The sequence below is a fragment of the Miniopterus schreibersii genome (assembly GCF_964146895.1).
Source record: "Miniopterus schreibersii genome assembly, chromosome: 10".
Taxonomy (NCBI): Eukaryota; Metazoa; Chordata; class Mammalia; order Chiroptera; family Miniopteridae; genus Miniopterus; species Miniopterus schreibersii.
Genome location: NC_138110.1, coordinates 40,867,385 through 40,886,302, shown reverse-complemented (window position 1 = coordinate 40,886,302; position 18,918 = coordinate 40,867,385). Strand labels below are relative to the sequence as shown.

The 18,918-nt window shown below is 38.1% G+C and overlaps 1 protein-coding gene across 2 annotated transcripts in view; it reads left to right on the top strand.

Annotated features, from left to right (window-relative positions):
- The window catches only part of YES1 (YES proto-oncogene 1, Src family tyrosine kinase), a 62,594-nt gene that overhangs the window by 23,711 nt on the left and 19,965 nt on the right, over positions 1-18,918 (top strand). For both annotated transcript variants that reach the window (XM_081150084.1, XM_081150083.1), the window contains exon 2: positions 16,798-17,070. In XM_081150084.1, the coding sequence (XP_081006210.1) occupies positions 16,806-17,070 (265 nt within the window). In that variant the 5' untranslated portion in view covers positions 16,798-16,805. The remainder of the gene's footprint in view (positions 1-16,797; positions 17,071-18,918) is intronic.

Here is an 18,918-nt window from a genome sequence, read left to right as displayed (position 1 = left end):
TTATATAAATGCCCGTGTATCTAAAACAGTTAGTGTTAAGTAGAAGGGATTATAAGATCCTTGTGACATAGGCTCTGTTCCCTGTTGCTATCTATGTATTCTGGCCTCATCTTTTCCCCCTCTTATTTTTTCATGTTGTATTTGAATACTGAACTACTTAGGGTTTAAAAGCCCACTCTGTTTTCTCTTGTCTGGGCTTTTGAACATCCTCTTATTTCTGCTTAAAAGACAATCTTGGTAGGTAAATGAGGTACTTCCCACAGCCACATCGAAATTACAACTAAATTACAGAACAGCTATCATTCAGAATTGTCTGAAATCTGGCTGAACGAAAGTCCTACAACTAGGGAATTAAATAAGAAGCCACATCGAGATGGGTAGGAGGGGTAGGGAGACAACAGGCTGGTCCCAAACCCACATTTGGCAGATAAAAATTGGGAGGAATATCTTGGCTGCAGAGGTCCCCCATGAAGAGTGAAGGGTCTCAGCCCCATACCAAGCCCCCCAGCCCAGGGTTCCACTGCCAGGAAGAGAAGTCCCCATAACTTCTGGCTGTAGAAACTGGCGGGGGTTGAGGCTAAGTGAGACAGAGTGCTGCTGGAGTCCCAGACAGTTCCTCTTAAAGGGCCCATGCACAGACTTACTCAGACTCACTCTCTCTGAACTCCAGTGCTCGGGCAGCAGCTTGAAGGGTGCCAGAGACATACGGGAAGAAACGGAATTATCCATCATCAGAGTGAGAACTTGGAGGAGCAGCTTTCTTCCAGACAGAGATGTTGGCCGAGGCCATTTCTCCTTTTCTGAGCCCTTCCCCCACAGAGCTTTGAGGCAGGCTCCATATCTTAGCCTCCATCAACCTGGCTTACAATGTTTGCCCCACCCTGGTGATTCCCTGAGGCCCTGTCTACCCAACTTTTGGGCCCACCCACGCTGTTTCCAGTGGCTTTTCCACATGAATAGTCTGTCTTGGCTCATGCCTCAGATTTTCCTAAAATCTCTCAAACAAGCAGCATCTGTCCCCAGACCTGGCACTGGCAGGAGCTGGCCTTGGTTCCCAGTTTGGCCTCACCTGGGCACCTTGAAGCCCAGTACAAGTAGCAGCCATCTGCAGATCACTTTGTAGCTCATACCAGGTGTTCCTGGCAGAACACAGGTGGTGGCTGACCTTGGCCTGTACCTCCCAGGAGGCCCCAGAGTCAGCACACCCAGTGGACAGCTTCAGACCATGTTGAAGCACCACCCAACCACCTCCACAAGTGACATACTTAGGGACCAGATTCAGCAGGCAGCAGAATCCCACTAAAGTAGGTCTTGCACTGTGGGGTGGGCCCCTGCACTGCTGACCCACCGTGGTGGTCAGTGGTCGTAGCCAGTCCTTGAAGCTAATTGGCCTTAGGGGTAAGTCCCTCCCATTGATGTGCCAACAGCAATTAAGGCTCAATTACCAGAGGAAGGTGTACACAGCTCACATATGTGGTTCACTTCAAGTGCCCAGGTTGTATGATTGGTGAGGCTGTGCCACTGGACCCTACAGAACAACTACATTAGGCCACTCTACCAAGCCTGGGAGATGTAGCAGCTCTACCTAATACCTAGAAACAAACACAGGGAGGCCGTCAAAGTGAGGAGACAAAGAAATGTGTCCCAAATAGAAGAACAGGACAAAACTCCAGAAAAAGAACTAAACAAAAGGGAGACAAGCCATCTACTAGATGCAGAGTTCAAAACACTGGTTATAAGGATGTTCAGTGAACTTAGTGAGAACCTCAACAGTATAAAAAAGGACAGTCAGAAGTAAGGATACAATAAGGGAAATGAATATTTTGTAGGGAATCAGCAGAATAGATGAAGCTGAGAATCAAATCAGCAATTTGGAGTATATAAGGAAGCAAAAAAACACCCAGTCAGAACAGGAAAAAAGAATCCAAAAATATGAAGATAATGTAAGGAGCCTCTGGGACAACTTCAGGCATACCAACATTTGTATCATGGGGGTCCTGAAAGAAGAGCAAGAAATTGAAAACCTATTTGAAAAAAATGACAGAAAACGTCCCTAACATGGTGAAGGAAATAGACATAGAAGTTGAGGGAGAACAAAGTCCCAAAAAAGATGAACCCAAAGAGGCCCACACTAAGGCATATCATAATTAAAATGAAAAGGTTAAAGACAGAGAGAATCTTAAAAGCAGCAAGAAAAAAGCAGTTAGTTACCTATCAGGGGAGCTACCCTGAGACTGTGAGCTGATTTCTCAACAGAAACTTTGCAGGCCAGAAGTAACAGGCAAGAAATATTCAAAGTGAAGAAAAGCAAGAACCTACAACTAAGATTACTCTACCCAGCAAAGCTATCGTTTAGAATCAAAGGACATATAAAGAGCTTCCCAGACAAGAAAAATCTAGAGGAATTCTTCACCGCCAAGTCAGTGTTAATGTGAAATGTTAATCTTTAACAGCAAGGGGGAAAAAGATTAAAAATATGAACAATAAAATGGCAACAAATACATATCTATCAACAGTTGAATCTAAAATAAATAAATAAATGAACAAGCAGAACAGAAATAAACTTACAGATACGGAGAACATTTTGACAGTTGCCAGATGGGAGGTTGGGGATGTGGGTGAAAAAGGTGAAGGGATTAATAAGCACAAAATGATTGTTACAGAATAGTCATGGGGATGTAAAGTACAGCATAGAGAATATAGTCAATAATATTCTAATAGCTATGTATGGTGTCAGATGGGTGCAAGACTTATCAATATGAACAGTGGCTTCTGCCAACACCTCTGTGTGGGAGAAAGCTGCTCCCCCAAGTTATGTCTAATCACTGGGTATACACCTGAAACTAATATAATAATGTATGTCAAATGTAATTGAAAAATAAAAAATCATTCAAAACAAAACAAAAAATCTCTGATACAGATCTTGTAACATAGAAACCCACACCTGAAACCTATATGTTCATATTAACCATTGTCATCCCAGTAGACTTAATAAAGTGTTATAAAAAAATTCTCTGCCCTCTGATTTGTATAGTTAATGTCTAATTCGCATTTTTGTCTTCCTCAACCCCAAATCTGTCTTTGGAAGATTAGCAGGTAATAGGGAAAGTAAGTTGGTGAGCAAGGAGTTGGGATTTTTTTCTGTAGGTAGCTGGAAGCTGTTGAAAGATTTATCTTGGAGAGTGTTATAGACAGAGTTCTACTTTATAAAGATTGTTAGGCAGTCGACATGTTAGAATCTCCTTGGATTGGATTAGAGGTTGAGAATCACTATATTGGCAGATTATGAGGCAGAGTTGTAGAAATGGAGATGATTAGGGTCTGAAGAAAAACACATCAAACATTCATTTTAAAAATATTTCTTGGTGCTTATTATGTTCCAAGCTCTGTTCTAGGTTCTGTGAATACAGGAGTGAAGGGGATAAAAATCCTACTACTCTGATATTTATAAAGTATGGGGAGAGTGCCTTATAGAATCATTAGGAAAAACACACACAACTTTCTGAAAAGTGAATGTGTCTTCAACATTTTACAAAAGAGAATGGCCAATAACATATGTAAAAGTGCTTACTTCATTAATAATTATGAACATAAAATTAAAATCACAATGAGGAAACAGCCACACATTGACCAGAACCAATAAATTTAAAAGATTGAAAATGCCAAGTATTGGTGAAGATGGGAAACAGTGGTAACTCTCATATTCTGCTGATGGAAATATAAACTGCACAGTCTCCCTAGAAAACTCTTTAGCTATGTATACTGTATGAGCCAGCGATCAATAGCAAGGTACGTTTCCAGTGGAATGATTGCTGGCAGTAGTATGTGTCTTGATCTGGGTGGTGAGTACAGTGGTATTCATTGAGCTGTACATTTGTTTTGTTTACTTTTCTGCCTATATGTTACACTTTAATAAAATTGAAAAATAAAATTTGCCCATTCTTACATTCTGCAAAAGAGAGCCATCATTATCATCAAAGTCATCACCATCATTGCAAACATTAGTGATTAGTATATGTCAGGCACCGTTTTAGAGGCATTACATATATTAACACATTTAACCTTCATAACTCTTGAGTTTTACTTTTATTACCATTACACAGTTGAGGAAACGGGACAAAAAAGTTAAGTAAGCCAAGAAAAGCTCACACAACTAAGTGGTAGACTCAGACTGAATGCAGACATTGTCTCTAAAATCTGTGTTCTTAACCTCTATTCTGTACATCTAATAAATGAATAACAAAAATAGTCTGTGCTCTCAACCCATATGTTTTATATAGTGATAAATGTATCAAGAAAAATAAAGCAGATTAAACGGGAATAGGCAGTGCTCTAGGAATGTGATATGCTGCTTTATATAGGGTGGTGAGAGAAAATCTCATTGAGAAGGTGATAGCGCAAAAACCTAAAGAAGCTGTGGGAATGAGCCATGCAGGTATCCGGCAGAAGAGCTTTCCAGGCAGAGAAAAGAAGGTGCAGTGGCCTGAGATGTGAGCATGCTTGGCCTGTCTGAAGGTTAGTAAGAAGGCCATGTGGCAGAAGTGGGGCAAGTAAGAACACAGTAGTAGGAGATGAGGTTAGAGAAGTAATGATTGCCACATACTAGGATCTTGAAGGCCATTGTAAGAACTGTGGCTTTTTTACTGTAGGCACAATGGAAAATCCTTGGGCAGATTATGGCAAAGGAGTGATATGAAGTGATTTCATCTTTTAGAAGGATAACTCTGATACTTTGAGGAGCCTATAAGGGGGTGCAAAGGCAGGAACAGGGAGACCACTTAGGCTAATTGCAGTAATTCAGTATTATTGAATTAGTGAGAGATGATGTGGCTTAGACCAGGGTAGCAGTGGAGGTGGAGAGTTTTCAGATTCTGGATATATGTTGAAAATAGAGCCAAGGGATTTGCTGAGGAAATGGATGTAGGATGTGAAATAAAGAGTCATAATAAGGATGACTTCAGTGTTTTCTGCCTGACCAACTGGAAGAATGGCATTAGCATTTACTGAGATGGGAAAGGTTGCAGGAGCTGGTTTGGGGAGAAAGATTAGTAATCTTGGAAATGTTAAATTTGAGATGCTATTAGACATCCAAGTGGGGATATTGAGTAGATGTTTTTAAAACTAATCTGGAGTTTAAATGAGAAGACCAGAAGTCCTTAAAAATATAAATTTGGTAATCATCAATGTATGAATGATATTTAAAAATATAAGAGTGTGTGATATCACCAATGGAATGAGATAGAGAAGTGCTTCCTACAGCACTCTGTGTTTTGATGTCAGGGAGGTGAGGAGGAACCAGCAAAAGAGACTAAGGGAGAAAACTAAGAGTGTGTGTGTCCTAGAAACCAGGTGGAGAAAACATTTTAAGGAAAGGGGCATGATGATTCCTATTTCAAATGTGGCTAACAGGTCAAGTAAGATGAGGGCTGAAAATTGACTATTGGATTTAGCAATGTGGAATTAATTGGGGATTATAATGGGCACTGCTGATGTAGTGGAAACAGGGAAGCAAGGCGAGAAATCAAGAAAATTCAAATTATATTTTAAGCAAATATAAGAAATAAAAGAAAGTTGGAATAAATTTTTCTTTTTTTTTTTTTTTTAAACATATCTTTATTGATTTCAGAGAGAGGAAAGGAGGGGGAGAGAGAGAGATAGAAACATCGATGAGAGAGTCATTGATCGGCTGCCTAGCCCGCAACCCTGGCATGTGCCCTGACCGGGAATCGAACCTGCTATCTCCTGGATCCTAGGTCAATGCTCAATAGCTGAACCACAACTGGCCGGGCCCTGACAATATTAAATACCTGGTAGTGTTTCTCTTTCTTGTTGCTACCTTATTAATCCTTTATTTCCTACAGGATTTTGAAAGAAAAGCAAACATAATAGTCGAGGTTTTCTTTTCTCTGAATTTTGTTTTTCAGTTATAGTTTACATTCAGTATTGTGTTTGTATTAGTTTCAGGTTTACAGCTGAGTGGTTAGGCAATCATGTACTTTACAGGTGTTCCCCCAGATATTTCCAGTACCCACTTGACACACACATACTTATGAACAATATTATTGACTGTAATGGTCCAGGTTTTCAAGTATAATAATTTACACTCTCTTGGGGGGTGACAAGACAGCCATGTAAGAAATAGGAAAGGGGCCATTTTATTTCTTGCTTCTGAGAACTTGCCTGATAGCAAAGCTCTGTTGATATTTTTAATTCCACTTTACCTTCTCTTGCTCATTATCCAGGGAAGATGATAAAGTAGTTCAGGCGTGTTGACGGATCAAGGGTAAAACCTTGCATGTGCCCTGCCCCAGAGTTGAACCAGGAATCAAACTGGTGACCTTTCAGTGCACAGGATGGCACTCAACCAACTGAGCCACACCAGCCAGGGCTGTTGCTTTTACTCTTGTTCATGCCAGTGCAAACTCTGAAAAAGGCAAATCAGACAGTGGCTGTGGGAGATTGAGGGAACCTGAATTTGACCCACAAATAAGTCAAAATTATAAGTAAGTAGAAGTTATGAGGATGAGGAAGTACTTGGTTAAAGCATCAGGAGTACTGAAATAGAGATACTGAATCCACGTTACGGTAGGAGAGCAATAAGCTCCTAACAGTAAAGCAATACCTGCATTCAAACTTAATCACCAACGTTTAGGGATTAATTCGTATGATCAGATTATTCTGTAGTTTCTGATTTTTTTTATTCTCGCCTTTTCTTTATTACCAGTTTTATCTTTAGAATAAAATTTCTCGAGTCCACAAGAGCCTAACCAACATTAAGCTGAGTATAAATTTTAGACTTACCAAACAGGTACATAGAGAAATGATACTTAATTTAGTTTTTATTTATTTTTATTCCTATTTGCCCCACACCCCTCCCCTTTGGCAACCATCAGCTTGTTCTCTATATCTATAGGTCTGTCTTCTGTTTTGTTTTGTTTATTCATTTTTTTTAATTTGTCAATTACAGTTGGCATTCAGAATTATTTTATATTAGTTTCAGGTATATACCACAGTGGTTAGACATTTATATAATTTACAACACATGGTTCCCTTGATAAGTCTGGTACCCACCTGGCACCATGCGTAGTTATTACAGTATTATTGACTATATTTCCTATTCTATACTTTAAATCTCTGTGACTATATTGTAACTACCAATTTGTACTTCTTAATACCTTTACCTTTTTTACCCAGTCCCCCAGCCTCCCTCCCATCTGGCAACCATCAGCCTGTCTCTGTGTCTGTGAGTCTGTTTCTGTTTTTTTGTTCATTTATTTTGTTCTTTAGATTACACATATAAGTGAAATCATATATTTGTCTCTGTCTGACTTATTTCATATAGCGTAATACCCTATAGGTCCATTCATGTTGTCGTAAATGCTAAGATTTCACTTCGTTATAATGGCCCAGTGATATTCCATTGTGTATATATACCACATCATCTTTACCCAGTTGTCTGTTGATGGGAACTTTGGCTGCTTCCATATTTGAGCTAATATAAATAACGCTGCAGTGAACATAGAGGGTGTGTATATCTTTTTGACATGGTGTTTTGGATTTCTTCAGATAAATACCCAGGAGTAGAATTGTTGGGTCATAAACTAGTTCTATTTTTAATTTTTTGAGGAGCTGTCATACTATTTTTCATAGTTTCTGTACCAATTTGCAGTCTCATCAACATTACACAAGGGTTCCCTTTTATCTACATCTTCACCAATGTATGTTTTTTTGTTTTATTGATGTTAGCCATTTTCACAGGTGTGAGGTGAAATATCATTGTGGTTTTAATTTGCGTTTCTGTGCTGATTAATGATGTTGAGCATCTTTCCATCTGTTTATTGGCCATCTCTATGTCCTCTTTGGAGAATTGTCTGTTCTGGTCCTTTGCTCATTAATTGGATTGTTTGTTTTTTCGGTGTTGAGTTTTATAAGTTCTTTATAAATTTTGGACATTAACCTCTTATCAGATGTATGTATGTATGTATGTATGTATGTATGTATGTATTTGCATTCAGTGGGCTATCTTTTCATTTTGTTGCTGGTTTCTTTTGCTGTGCAAAAACTTTAGTTTGATGTACTCCCATTTGTTCATTTTTTTTCTTGTGTCTCTTGATTGAGGAGATATATCAGAAAAAATACTGCTATGAGAAATGTCTGAGGTTTTACTGCCTATGTTTTCTTCTAGAATTTTTATGGTTTTAAGCCTAACATTTAAGTCTTTAATCTGTTTTGAGTTTTCTTTTATGTATACGGTAAGAAGGTGGTCTAGTTTCAACTTTTTTTGCACCTATCTGTCCAATAATCCCAACACCATTTATTGAATAAACTATCTTTACCCCATTGTATGATTTTTTTCTTCTTTGTTAAATATTGACTATAAAGGCATAGGTTTATTTCTGGGCTCTCCTATTTCATTGATCTGTATGTCTGTTTTTATGCCTGTCTCATGCTGTTTTGATTATTATGGCCTTGTAGTATAGTTTGATATCAGGTAGCGTGATTCCTCCAACTTTATTCTTCTTTCTCAATATTGCTCTTGCTCTTCAGGGTCTTTTGTGGTTCCATATAAACTTTTGGAATATTTGTTGTAATTCTGTGAAATACGCCATTGGTATCTTGATGGGAATTGTGTTGAATCTATAGATTGCTTTCAGTAGTGTGGACATTTTAATGATGCTAATTCTTCCTATCTATGAGCATGCTATATGCTTCCACTGTTTGTACCTTCTTCAGTTTTTTTCTTCAGTGTCTTACAATTTTCCGAGTACAGGTCTTTTACATCCTTGGTTAAATTTATTCCTAGGTATTTTATTCTCTTTGAAGCAATTGTGAATGGGATTTTTTTCTTAGTTTCTCTTTCTGATACGTCATTATTGGTGTATAAAAATGCAACTAGTTTGTGGATATTTATTTTGTATCCTGCCACTTTACTGAATTCATTTATCAGTTCTAATAGTTTTTTTGTGAAATCTTTAGGGTTTTCTATATATAGTATCATGTCATCTGAGAATAATGACAGTTTTACTTCTTCCTTTCCAATTTGGTTGCTTTTTATATCTTCTTGTGTGATTGCTGTGGCTACAACTTCCAGTACTGTGTTGAATAAGAGTGGTGAAAGTGGACATCCCCATCTTGTTCCTAATCTTAAGGGAAACACTTTTAGTTTTTGCCCATTGAGTTTGATGTTGGCTCTGGGTTTGACATTTATAGCCTTTATTATATTGAGGTATGTTCCCTCTATTCTCACTTGGCTGAGAGTTTTTATCATAAATGGGTGCTTTTATCAAATGCTTTTTCTGCATCTATTGATATGATCGTATAGTTTTTATCCTTCATTTTGTTTATGTGGTGTATCACATTTATTGATTTGCAGATATTGTATCAATCTTGCATCCCCAGAATAAATCCCACTTGATCATGGTGTATGATCTTTTTTTTTTAACCCTCACCCGAGGATATTTTTTCCATTGATTTTTAGAAGAGTGGAACTTGTGTGACTTTTTCTTTCACCAGGTTAGGGAAGTTTTCAGTCAATATTTCTTCAAATAGGCTCTTAATTCCTTGCCTCTCTCTCTCCTCCTTCTGGTACCCCTTTGATGTAGTTGTTGTTACACTTCATGTTGTCCCAAAGTTCCCTCAAACTATACTCATTTTTAAAATTCTTTTTTCTTTTTGCTGCTCTGATTGGGTGTTTTTTCTACCTTGTCTTCTAAATCACTGATTCGATACTCTGCTTCATCCAACCCAGTTTATTCTTTCCAGTGTATTTTTTATTTCAGACATTGTATTCATTTGTGACTGTTTTTAATAGTTTCTGTGTCCTTTATCATGCTGTTGAACATCCTTATAACCCTTACTTTGAACTCTATATCTGATAAATTGCTTGCCTCCATTTCATTTAGCTCTTTTTCTGGAGATTTGTCCTGTTCTTCATTTGGGACCTGTTTCTTTGCCCATTTTGGCTGCCTCTGTGTGTTTCTATGTAGTAGATGGATCTGCTATGATTCCTAGTCTTTGTGCAGTGACTTATGTAGGTGTCCTGCAGGGTCCAATGGTGCAGTCTCCTTTGTCATCTGAGCTGGGTGCTCCAGGAATGTCCTTTATGTCAGTTATGATTGCTGTTGGCCCATTCATGCATGGTAATGACCCTCGAGCTGGCTGACTGTGAGTCTCAACCCCAAACATGGTGTGGGAGCTGCTGTGCAGGTGCTGACCACAAAAAGCAGAATTCTCCTCAGCAAGGTTTGGTGACTGCCAATATCTCCCTTTGGATATGCCGCTTGTGAAGCTTATTGGATCCTGCTCTGATATTATCTGAAGCTGGCCATGGGGTGTGTTGATTCTGGGCATCTTGGGAGGGACTCTGGTGCGTGCCAATGTAAGACTCTGCCTATGACTGGCCCTTGCAACCTGTTTGGAGCTACAAGTGAGCCATAGTTTATGGCTACCTCTACTGAGCCTGGGTGTGCATGGGAAGAATCAAGCTGTCCACAAAGGCCAGCTTTTATCAGCAGCGAGTTCTGGGGGCAGGTCAGTAAAAGTCCCAAGGCACCCCAAGATCTGCCTCTGCCTGCGTCTACCTGCCAGCCGCCTGTTAGAATCAGTCACTGAAAGAGCCTCTGGCTATACTCCTTAGCAGGGCTTAAGCTCCACAGTGTGTGGCTATTGCTTTCCCCCAGGCTGATGTAGCATGGAGGAGAGTGCTCCACCCAAGAAAGTGGCATCTGTGGTGGGAGAGGGACTCAGCACAGGGATCTTGGTGGCTGTCCCTTCAGTTCCCCAGAGCCACAAACCCTAACTCTCCTCACATGACTCTAGTTCTCTCCACCCTCCCCCTGCCAGAGGCCAGGGTGAGTGGCTGCAAACCAAACTTTGAGCATTGGCCCTTTGAGAGGGTACCTGGGTCTCTAGTTGATTCCTGTCTTTCCCAGCAGACAGAAACCCGCTGTTTTCAAACCCAGATGATATGCAGCACCTCTTCCCTGCTCCCCAGTGTTCTGGGGAACCTGGCTCTGGATTTGGACTTCACGCTTCTCAGGGGGAACCTATGCATGAGATATCCCTCCTGAACCTTAGACACTGCCCGTGGGAGCAGGGCCAGCCATTTTTGCATCTCCTTCCTTCCTACCAGTCTCAATGTGGGTTCTTCTGTAAATCCTTGGTTATAAGGCTTCCACTAGTCTACAGTTGGTTATTCAGAATGATCATTCTCTAATTTAGTTGTAATTCCAATTTGGTCCTTGGAGGAGGTGAGCGTATCTTCCACCTATTCTGCCACCATCTTGGATCTGATTGATAAAAGGTAAATGTTTCCAGCTTATGAAGATGATTCATTCTAAAAATTCTCCATATTTTCATGGCCTGTCATTAATTTATTATTCAAGTAAATGTGGTCTAGTTTTTATCTTCAGAACGCTAAGAAATGGCCTTGCCAAAATTACCACTGAGCTCCTGATTACTGGTCAGCTGGCTTTTTATTTTTTTATTGACTTTAAGGAGAGGAAAGAAGAGAGAGAGAGAAACATTGATCTGAGAGAAGCAGTGATCAGTTGCCTCTTGTATGCACCCTGACTGGGGATCGAACCCACAGCCTGAGTATGTGCCTGGCTGGGAATTGAACCTACCACCTCTCAGTGCACGGGACAATGCTTTAACCAACAGCCTCACCAGCCAGGGCTCAGCTTGCTTTTCAAAATCAGTTTAAATGCCACTTGACTTTGTTTTAGTATTCAGTATTATTAGCCATTTTCCTCCTGAAAGTCTCTCTTTATTCTTGCTATACTATTCTAAAAATGTATTGTTATAAAATACTTCTAACAAACAAACAAAAGAATTATGTCATTACCCAAATTTAACACATTAATATTTTTGTCTATTCGCTTTATGTTTTTTGTGTGTGTTTTTTAAGAAAAGATGCCACAGCCTGGCCGGGCGTGGCTCAGTGGTTAAGCGTCGACCTAGGATCCAGGCGATCAGGGTTCGATTCCCGGTCAGGGCACATGCCTGGGTTGTGGGCTGCAGCCGATCAATGATTCTCTCATCACTGATGTTTCTGTCTCTCTCTCTCCCTCTCTTTTCCTCTCTCTGAAATCAATAAAGATATATTTAAAAAAAAGAAAAGAAAAGATGCCACAGATACAGTTGGTCCTCTTCCCCAACCCATTCCACTGTCTTTAAATTGATGATTATCTTTTCCAGCCATGTTTTTATATTTACAAAACTCCCAACTCAAATTGCTATGTCCTAATTTCTTTGCCTGTCTATTCTTTATATGTAGGTTTGTCCTACAGGTTCACACACCTCTGAATCTGTACCTTGGGTGAGTTTTATTATCTACAAAAGATGTGGGTAAGCTGTGAAAATATTTTTGTTAAATCTTCCTCTGGTTTGTACCTTTTTTGAGCTTTAGACTTATTATCAGTGCCTTAGTGGACTTCTCAACAAGATGCCCCATGGGCATCTAAAACTACCATCTGAAACTGAACTCATTGGTCCAGAAAAACCTGTTTCTCTCTCTTCCTCAGTTATGGTGTTTCTTCCCTTTCACTTCAAACTAGAAACTTTGGGGTTATCTTGCCCTTAACATACACAGTAACTATTTTTAAAGTTTTCAATAAAATGCTGAGGAGTGCTCTAGCCGGTTTGGCTCAGTGGTTAGAGCACTGGCCTGCAGACTGAAGGGTCCCAGGTTCGATTTGGGCCAAGGGCGTCTACCTTGGTTGCAGGCTCGATCCCTGGCCCTGGTCGGGACACGTGCGGGGGGCAACCAGTCAGTGTGTCTCTCTCACATCGATGTTTCTCTCTCCCTCCCCCTTCCACACTCTCTGAAAAGCAATGCAAAACTATCCGTTGGTGAGGATTAAAAAAAAAGACTGAAGAGTGATTAAATACTTTTTATTCTTCATATCTGTTCTACCCATATCCAACTGATCATCTAAACTTGGTTATTCTACTTATTATATACTTCTCATTTCCTCCTTATCTTTGGCCCCACAGTGTTCCTACTTTTTTCCTTTCCCACATAGGTCATTGCGGTAGTTTTATAACTTAACTGCTACCATTATTTCTTTTTTCCCAGTATATAATTTATACTTCTGCCATAGTTATTCTAAAGCTTGTATCTTATGCTATTTACCTTTAAAAAAAATCTTAACTGCCCAGTGCTATCTGGATGAGTTCTAAAAGTTATTGCACAGCAAACAATCCTCTTGATGTGGAAATTGTCCTCTCCCTGTAGCCTTTGTCCCACCATTCTCAAAAACACCCCCTTATACTCCTGTCACAGAGAAATTTTCTGTTCCCCCAAACAGCATGCTTTTTTAAGTATCTGAGAGCCATTCTGCATACTTTTCATTCTTCCTGGAATATCCTATTTCCTCTTCCCTAAATCTCCATGTTTTCAAGACCTAGCTAAGATGCCACTTTTTTTGCAAAATTTCTTTCCCAAGCACTCAAGGCAGGGCCAGTAACTTCTGTTGTATTCCCATGGTGTTCTGTGCATACCTCCATTTTGGCTTTTTTTACTCTAGCATTTTCCACATTTTGCAATACTGTATTTGTTTCCTATACTTATTTCTAACCTTATTTAAAGAAAAGGAATCATTTCTTGTGATCCCACTCCCTTTATAGTGCCTAATAAATGTATGTTATTTTGTGTGTGTGTGTGTGTGTTGTGTGTGTGTGTGTGTGTGTGTGTGTGTGTAGTAGATTGGAACTTTCCCATATAAATGTCTTAAATGAGGTTACATTTCTAAGACAATCCATTAAAATCTATTTAACTCACTGCACCTGAAGTTTACTTTAAAATGTAAATTACGTTCTACATTTATAAAATGTTTTTAAAGGACATAGGCAACAGTGATGGCTTCTGTGTGTTGATATTGGGGTGCTAGTGAAACTGGACTGAAAATGATGGCCTATCCTGGAGCTATTAGAAAGGGTAAGTGGGTGGATGTGGAAAGTTAGACTAAAAACTCTAGATTAGGGAAAAGAGGCTAGAGGACAGAGTAAGAGTAGTAATGGAAAACTGATAGGGTCAGAAAAAAAGAAGTGTGACTTATGAAGGAAGAGAAGTTAGGAATGATGTCTTGCAGAGAGAAAGGCCTAAGCAAGGATCCTGAGTGGACAAAAAGGTGAAAAGGAGGAGGGAATGGAAATGTGGGTTGGGTGAATAATTATAGTAACCTCTGTTATAAATTGATGTATTTTAGTTCTGTTATCAAAAAATACTGGTTTTCATAATTTTTTCCTCCATACAATTGCTATTCTTTCAAAGGCTAATTTATGTAATTGTTGGTAATGTTCTATTAATAATTAGACTTTGCATATAGGTAATTTTGAAAATTCTTTGTATGGGCTTTTAAACATTTTTACACTTAACATGTTTTATAGATACATATTGATTGTTGTTTAAAATTCACCCTTCAAACTTTGAGTATTGAGTCAAAAGTTGTCAATCTGGTACCTTAATTTTAAAGTCTGCATTTATTAGAAAACTTTGAAGGTTGGCCATATCTTCATATGCTAACTGGCTTTTTGTATTTCATTTGTGAATTGCCTCTTGATAGGCTTTCCTATTTTTCTGAGGAGTTATCTTTTTTTTTATGTGTAAGAAGAGTTGTCTATATTAAGAATGTCAACCAGTTTTCATATATATATGTATATACATATACATATATGTGTTTGTGTGTGTGTTGAGAGAACAAGTAAGAGCATGAGAAAGTACAAAGATAGTTGCCCTGTTTCTCATATCTTTAGCTTTGCTTAAGAGTGTTTGTGTCTCCCTGCCCCCCGCCAGCTTCCCACACAGAAGTTAAATAATTATATGTCTATTAAATAGTCTTTTTTCCCTAAGGTTTCTACTTTTACATTATGCTTTAATAGACTTTTCCAATATAGGTTATTAAATGAATTACTTTTTGTTTCTAATAACATTTATAGAAGCATTTCCCTTTATATGTTTAGCTTATAATTCTCTCATAGTGTTTTCAGTAGATATTTAGATTTCCAGTGCCAGTCATGTTTCAATGCTGTGCTTAACTTTCACATCCTCAGAATATACCCATTAAGTTAGTGAGCTAAAAACCTTCCAACTCAGATTCTGAGACTGTTTCTACTTTAATATTTATAGCTACCTTTTAAATTAATGTTGTACAGCTGAGGTTGTCTTTCAGAATTTAGGAGGCAGTCATCACTCACCTACTTCGTTTTGAATGCCATATAAGAAAAATTGTAAAATAAGAATGACTTTTAAAAGTGAGTTAATGAAATCTCCACTAGTGCCTCTTCAGAAAGTAAAAAAAAATGCAAATTTTGTGATATGAGTAAACCTACTACTATATGCATGTCACGTTGGTAGGCTGTATAGTGTGTAAGAGATGAGTAATTCTTTTAAGAAATGTATTGCCAGTAACTTGGGGGCAGGGTAGTATTAGGCCACAGCCCAAAGAAAAAGAAATAAGGTGAGAGTTCATACAAAAATCTTCCCACACCCTGGCCAATGTGGTTCAGTTGGTTGGAGCATCATCCTGTACAATGAGGGTGGTGGTTTCAATTGTCAGGGCATGTACTCAGGTTGTAGATTCAATCCCCAGTCTGGGCAAGTATGGGAAGCAGCCAGTTGATGTCTTTCTGTCTCTGTCTCTCTCAAATCAATTTTTTAAAAAATCTTCCCAAAAGTACATTATATTTTACCAATTATGGGAGAGCTTAAGTGGAAAAGTAACATTTGTGATGCTCATCAAAGAATGGATAAATTTTAGCAGGTAGAGATGTGAGGAGAGTATTATGGACAGAGGAGGCACTTTTAGGATGGAAAAATGCACAAAAATGGGAAAACACAGGACATAAGTATTGGGAAAATATGATTTTTTTTCTTGTGTGCATAAGTATGAGGAAAAAATAGGAGATGAAGTTGGAAGGATAGATTGAGGTCAAATTTGGTAAGCATTGGGGCAGCGTCTATCGATAAAGAAGGGGAAAGATGTGGATATAAACTGTTCTATATGGTAGCCACTAGCTGCATACAGCTATTGAGCACTTGAAATGTTCCTGTTCCAAATTGAGGTGTACTGCAAGTTTAAAATACATACCAGATTCTAAGATTTAGTCCAAAAAAAAGAAAAAAAATCTCATTAAAAATGTGTATATTGATATGCTGAAATAATTATATTTTAGATGTATTGGATTAAATAAAACATTAAAATTAATTTTACCTGTTTCTTTTTACTTTTTTTAACGTGGCTCCTAGAAAATTTTAAATTGTGGCTCAGATTATATTTCTATTACATACTTGTATAAGTAGAAGGAGTATAACCAGTATTTGTAGTACCTATTATGTGCCAGCTATTATCTAGAACTTTTGTGATAAACTTGAGTTAATCCTCAGGAAACCTTATGAAGTAGGTGATACTGTTATCCTTCTTTTTCAAGTAACTGAAGTCCAGGTTGTTTAAGCAACATACCTAAATCACTCCGCTAGTAAGTAGAAAGCCAGGATTCAAACTTAGGTCTCTCTGGCTTCAGAGCCCATGATTTTCCTTATACACTGTGGCATGTTTTCATTGGACCATTAAAAGTGGTTGAGCTGGAGAATGACATAATTGGAATGATGCTTTAGCAGATGAGAAGAGACTTCATTTTCATTTGTCTGGGTTTTATTTTTGTGGTTTTTTTAATGTTACTTTTTGCAGGAGAAAAATGCCTTGTTTAAAGTTAACTTTTGAATTGCATTTTTTTAAAGTATCCTTTATGTTATGTTAACTGCTTCTCAAAGTATTTACCTTATTACTTTTGTAGATTTTATAATGGGCTGCATTAAAAGTAAAGAGAACAAAAGTCCAGCAATTAAATATAGAACAGAAAACACTCCAGAACCTGTCAGTACAAGTGCAAGCCATTATGGAGCAGAACACACTGCGGCAACACCATCATCTTCTGCAAAGGGAACATCTGTTAATTTTAGCAGTCTTTCCATGACACCATTTGGAGGATCCTCGGGGGTGACACCTTTTGGAGGAGCATCTTCTTCATTCTCAGTGGTGCCAAGTTCATATCCTGCTGGTTTAACAGGTGAGATTTAAATGGACAATTCTGTTGTAAGTTTGAGAATGTGACCTTGGGCAATACATGCATAAGGTTTGCCTGCTGTAAGAAAAATAACTTACTGGGAGACTTGTTAAATATGTGAAAATTAAAGTCTAACATAAAAATTAAAGTTTTATTGTTTATATGGATGTCTTTCTGGGAGATCTGGAAATAATCTGATAGTGATTATGTACTGTGTTATACCATTAAGAATTTCATTAATTCATTTTTCAAATAATTATTGGGTGCCTACTGTGTGGCTGTCACTGGGGATATAAAGATTTAAAACATAATGTAAAGTACAGCATAGGGAATATAGTCATAATTATGTATGATGTCAGATGCATATTAGACTTAACTTCGTGAGGTATATAAATGTCTAATCACTATGTTGTACACTTAAACTAATGTACTATTATATGTCAACTATAATTGAGAAATAAATTTAAAAAAACATACCTCTCAAGAATGTTGTAATTTGTCAGGATTGTAAAGTGCCATCTACTATTAGTAATTACTTAATAAATGTTAATTAAGTGGCAAATTGGTGATGATAATACAGTTTTTCTATTAGGTACTAGTGATTTAAAAGAGAGAAATTCTGAGGCTCAGAGTTTAAATGATTTTCTTTTTTTAAAAAAAAATATATCTTTATTGATTTCAGAGAGAGGAAAGGAGAGGGAGAGAGACAGATAGAAACATCAATGATGAGAGAGTCATTGATCAGCTCCAGCCCGCAGCCTGGGCATGTGCCCTGACCGGGAATCAAACTCTGATCTCCTGGATTCTCCGTCGATGCTCAACCACTGAGTCACTCCCGGCCGGGCTAAGTGATTTTCTTTAGAGTCACAAATAATAAGCAGGAGAGCCCAGATTTCATGTCCTATTCCAGAACTCCATTTATTGTTTATTATTTATATCATAATACCCCTTCAGAGAACAGCAAAAAGATTTGACAATCTCTAATGGAGCCAGAAATGCTCTAAAAAAAGTAGTCAGAAACTTTAAAAAGAGAGGGAGCTCTTTTATGAAGGGTCCCATATTAGGATTCGTTTTCCCTTGAGTAACAAAACACAGCTGGCTTAAAAGGTAGGATGAGCTCCTGGATTCCTTGATTCAGCGGTTCCTTGATGTCATCAGCAACTCACATTTCTTTGATCTCTCCCCTGCAGTCCTTGGAGTGTCCATTTTATCTTTAGACTTTTGACAAAAACAGTTGCTAACATCAAATTGAGTAACATGTGTCCTTACTAACAACCAATGGGGACAAAAGAGGACTCTCTTCTACAAGCTTGGACTACATAAATTTGTTCCTTCAGTCTGCTTGCTTCTGGACCAATAATAGGCGCCAGATACTAATTCTGTTAGACTGTTCATGTGGGGAGTTATGGACCTCAAAAAGTCAGTTACAGTCTAATTCCAACCCCCTAACTCTAAATACTTCAGTAATAGATGGCCATGATGATATTTCTCGTCATCAGCAAAAATTTAAATTATCTTCAGGATTATATGTTTGGGAAAGATAGTAATTCAAAATGATTACCTAAAGTAGTTTATTTATGTGAGATAGTTTGTTCATCGATATTAATTTATTAATAAATACGGAGTGTCTGTGTGAGTAGAGAGAGTTGTAAGCGAGAGAAAGCAGTTCTCAAATGCTATGAAAGAACTAACCAGAACATTGGTGAAGGCCTTTTAGATGATCAAGGAAAGGCATCTTGAGAAGAAATTAGTTGAGCTGAGTTTTAATTAATGAGAATGACCTAAACATATGCAGAACTGGGAAAAGAACTTTCTGGGAGAGAGGATAGCAAATGCAAAATTTAGGAAGTG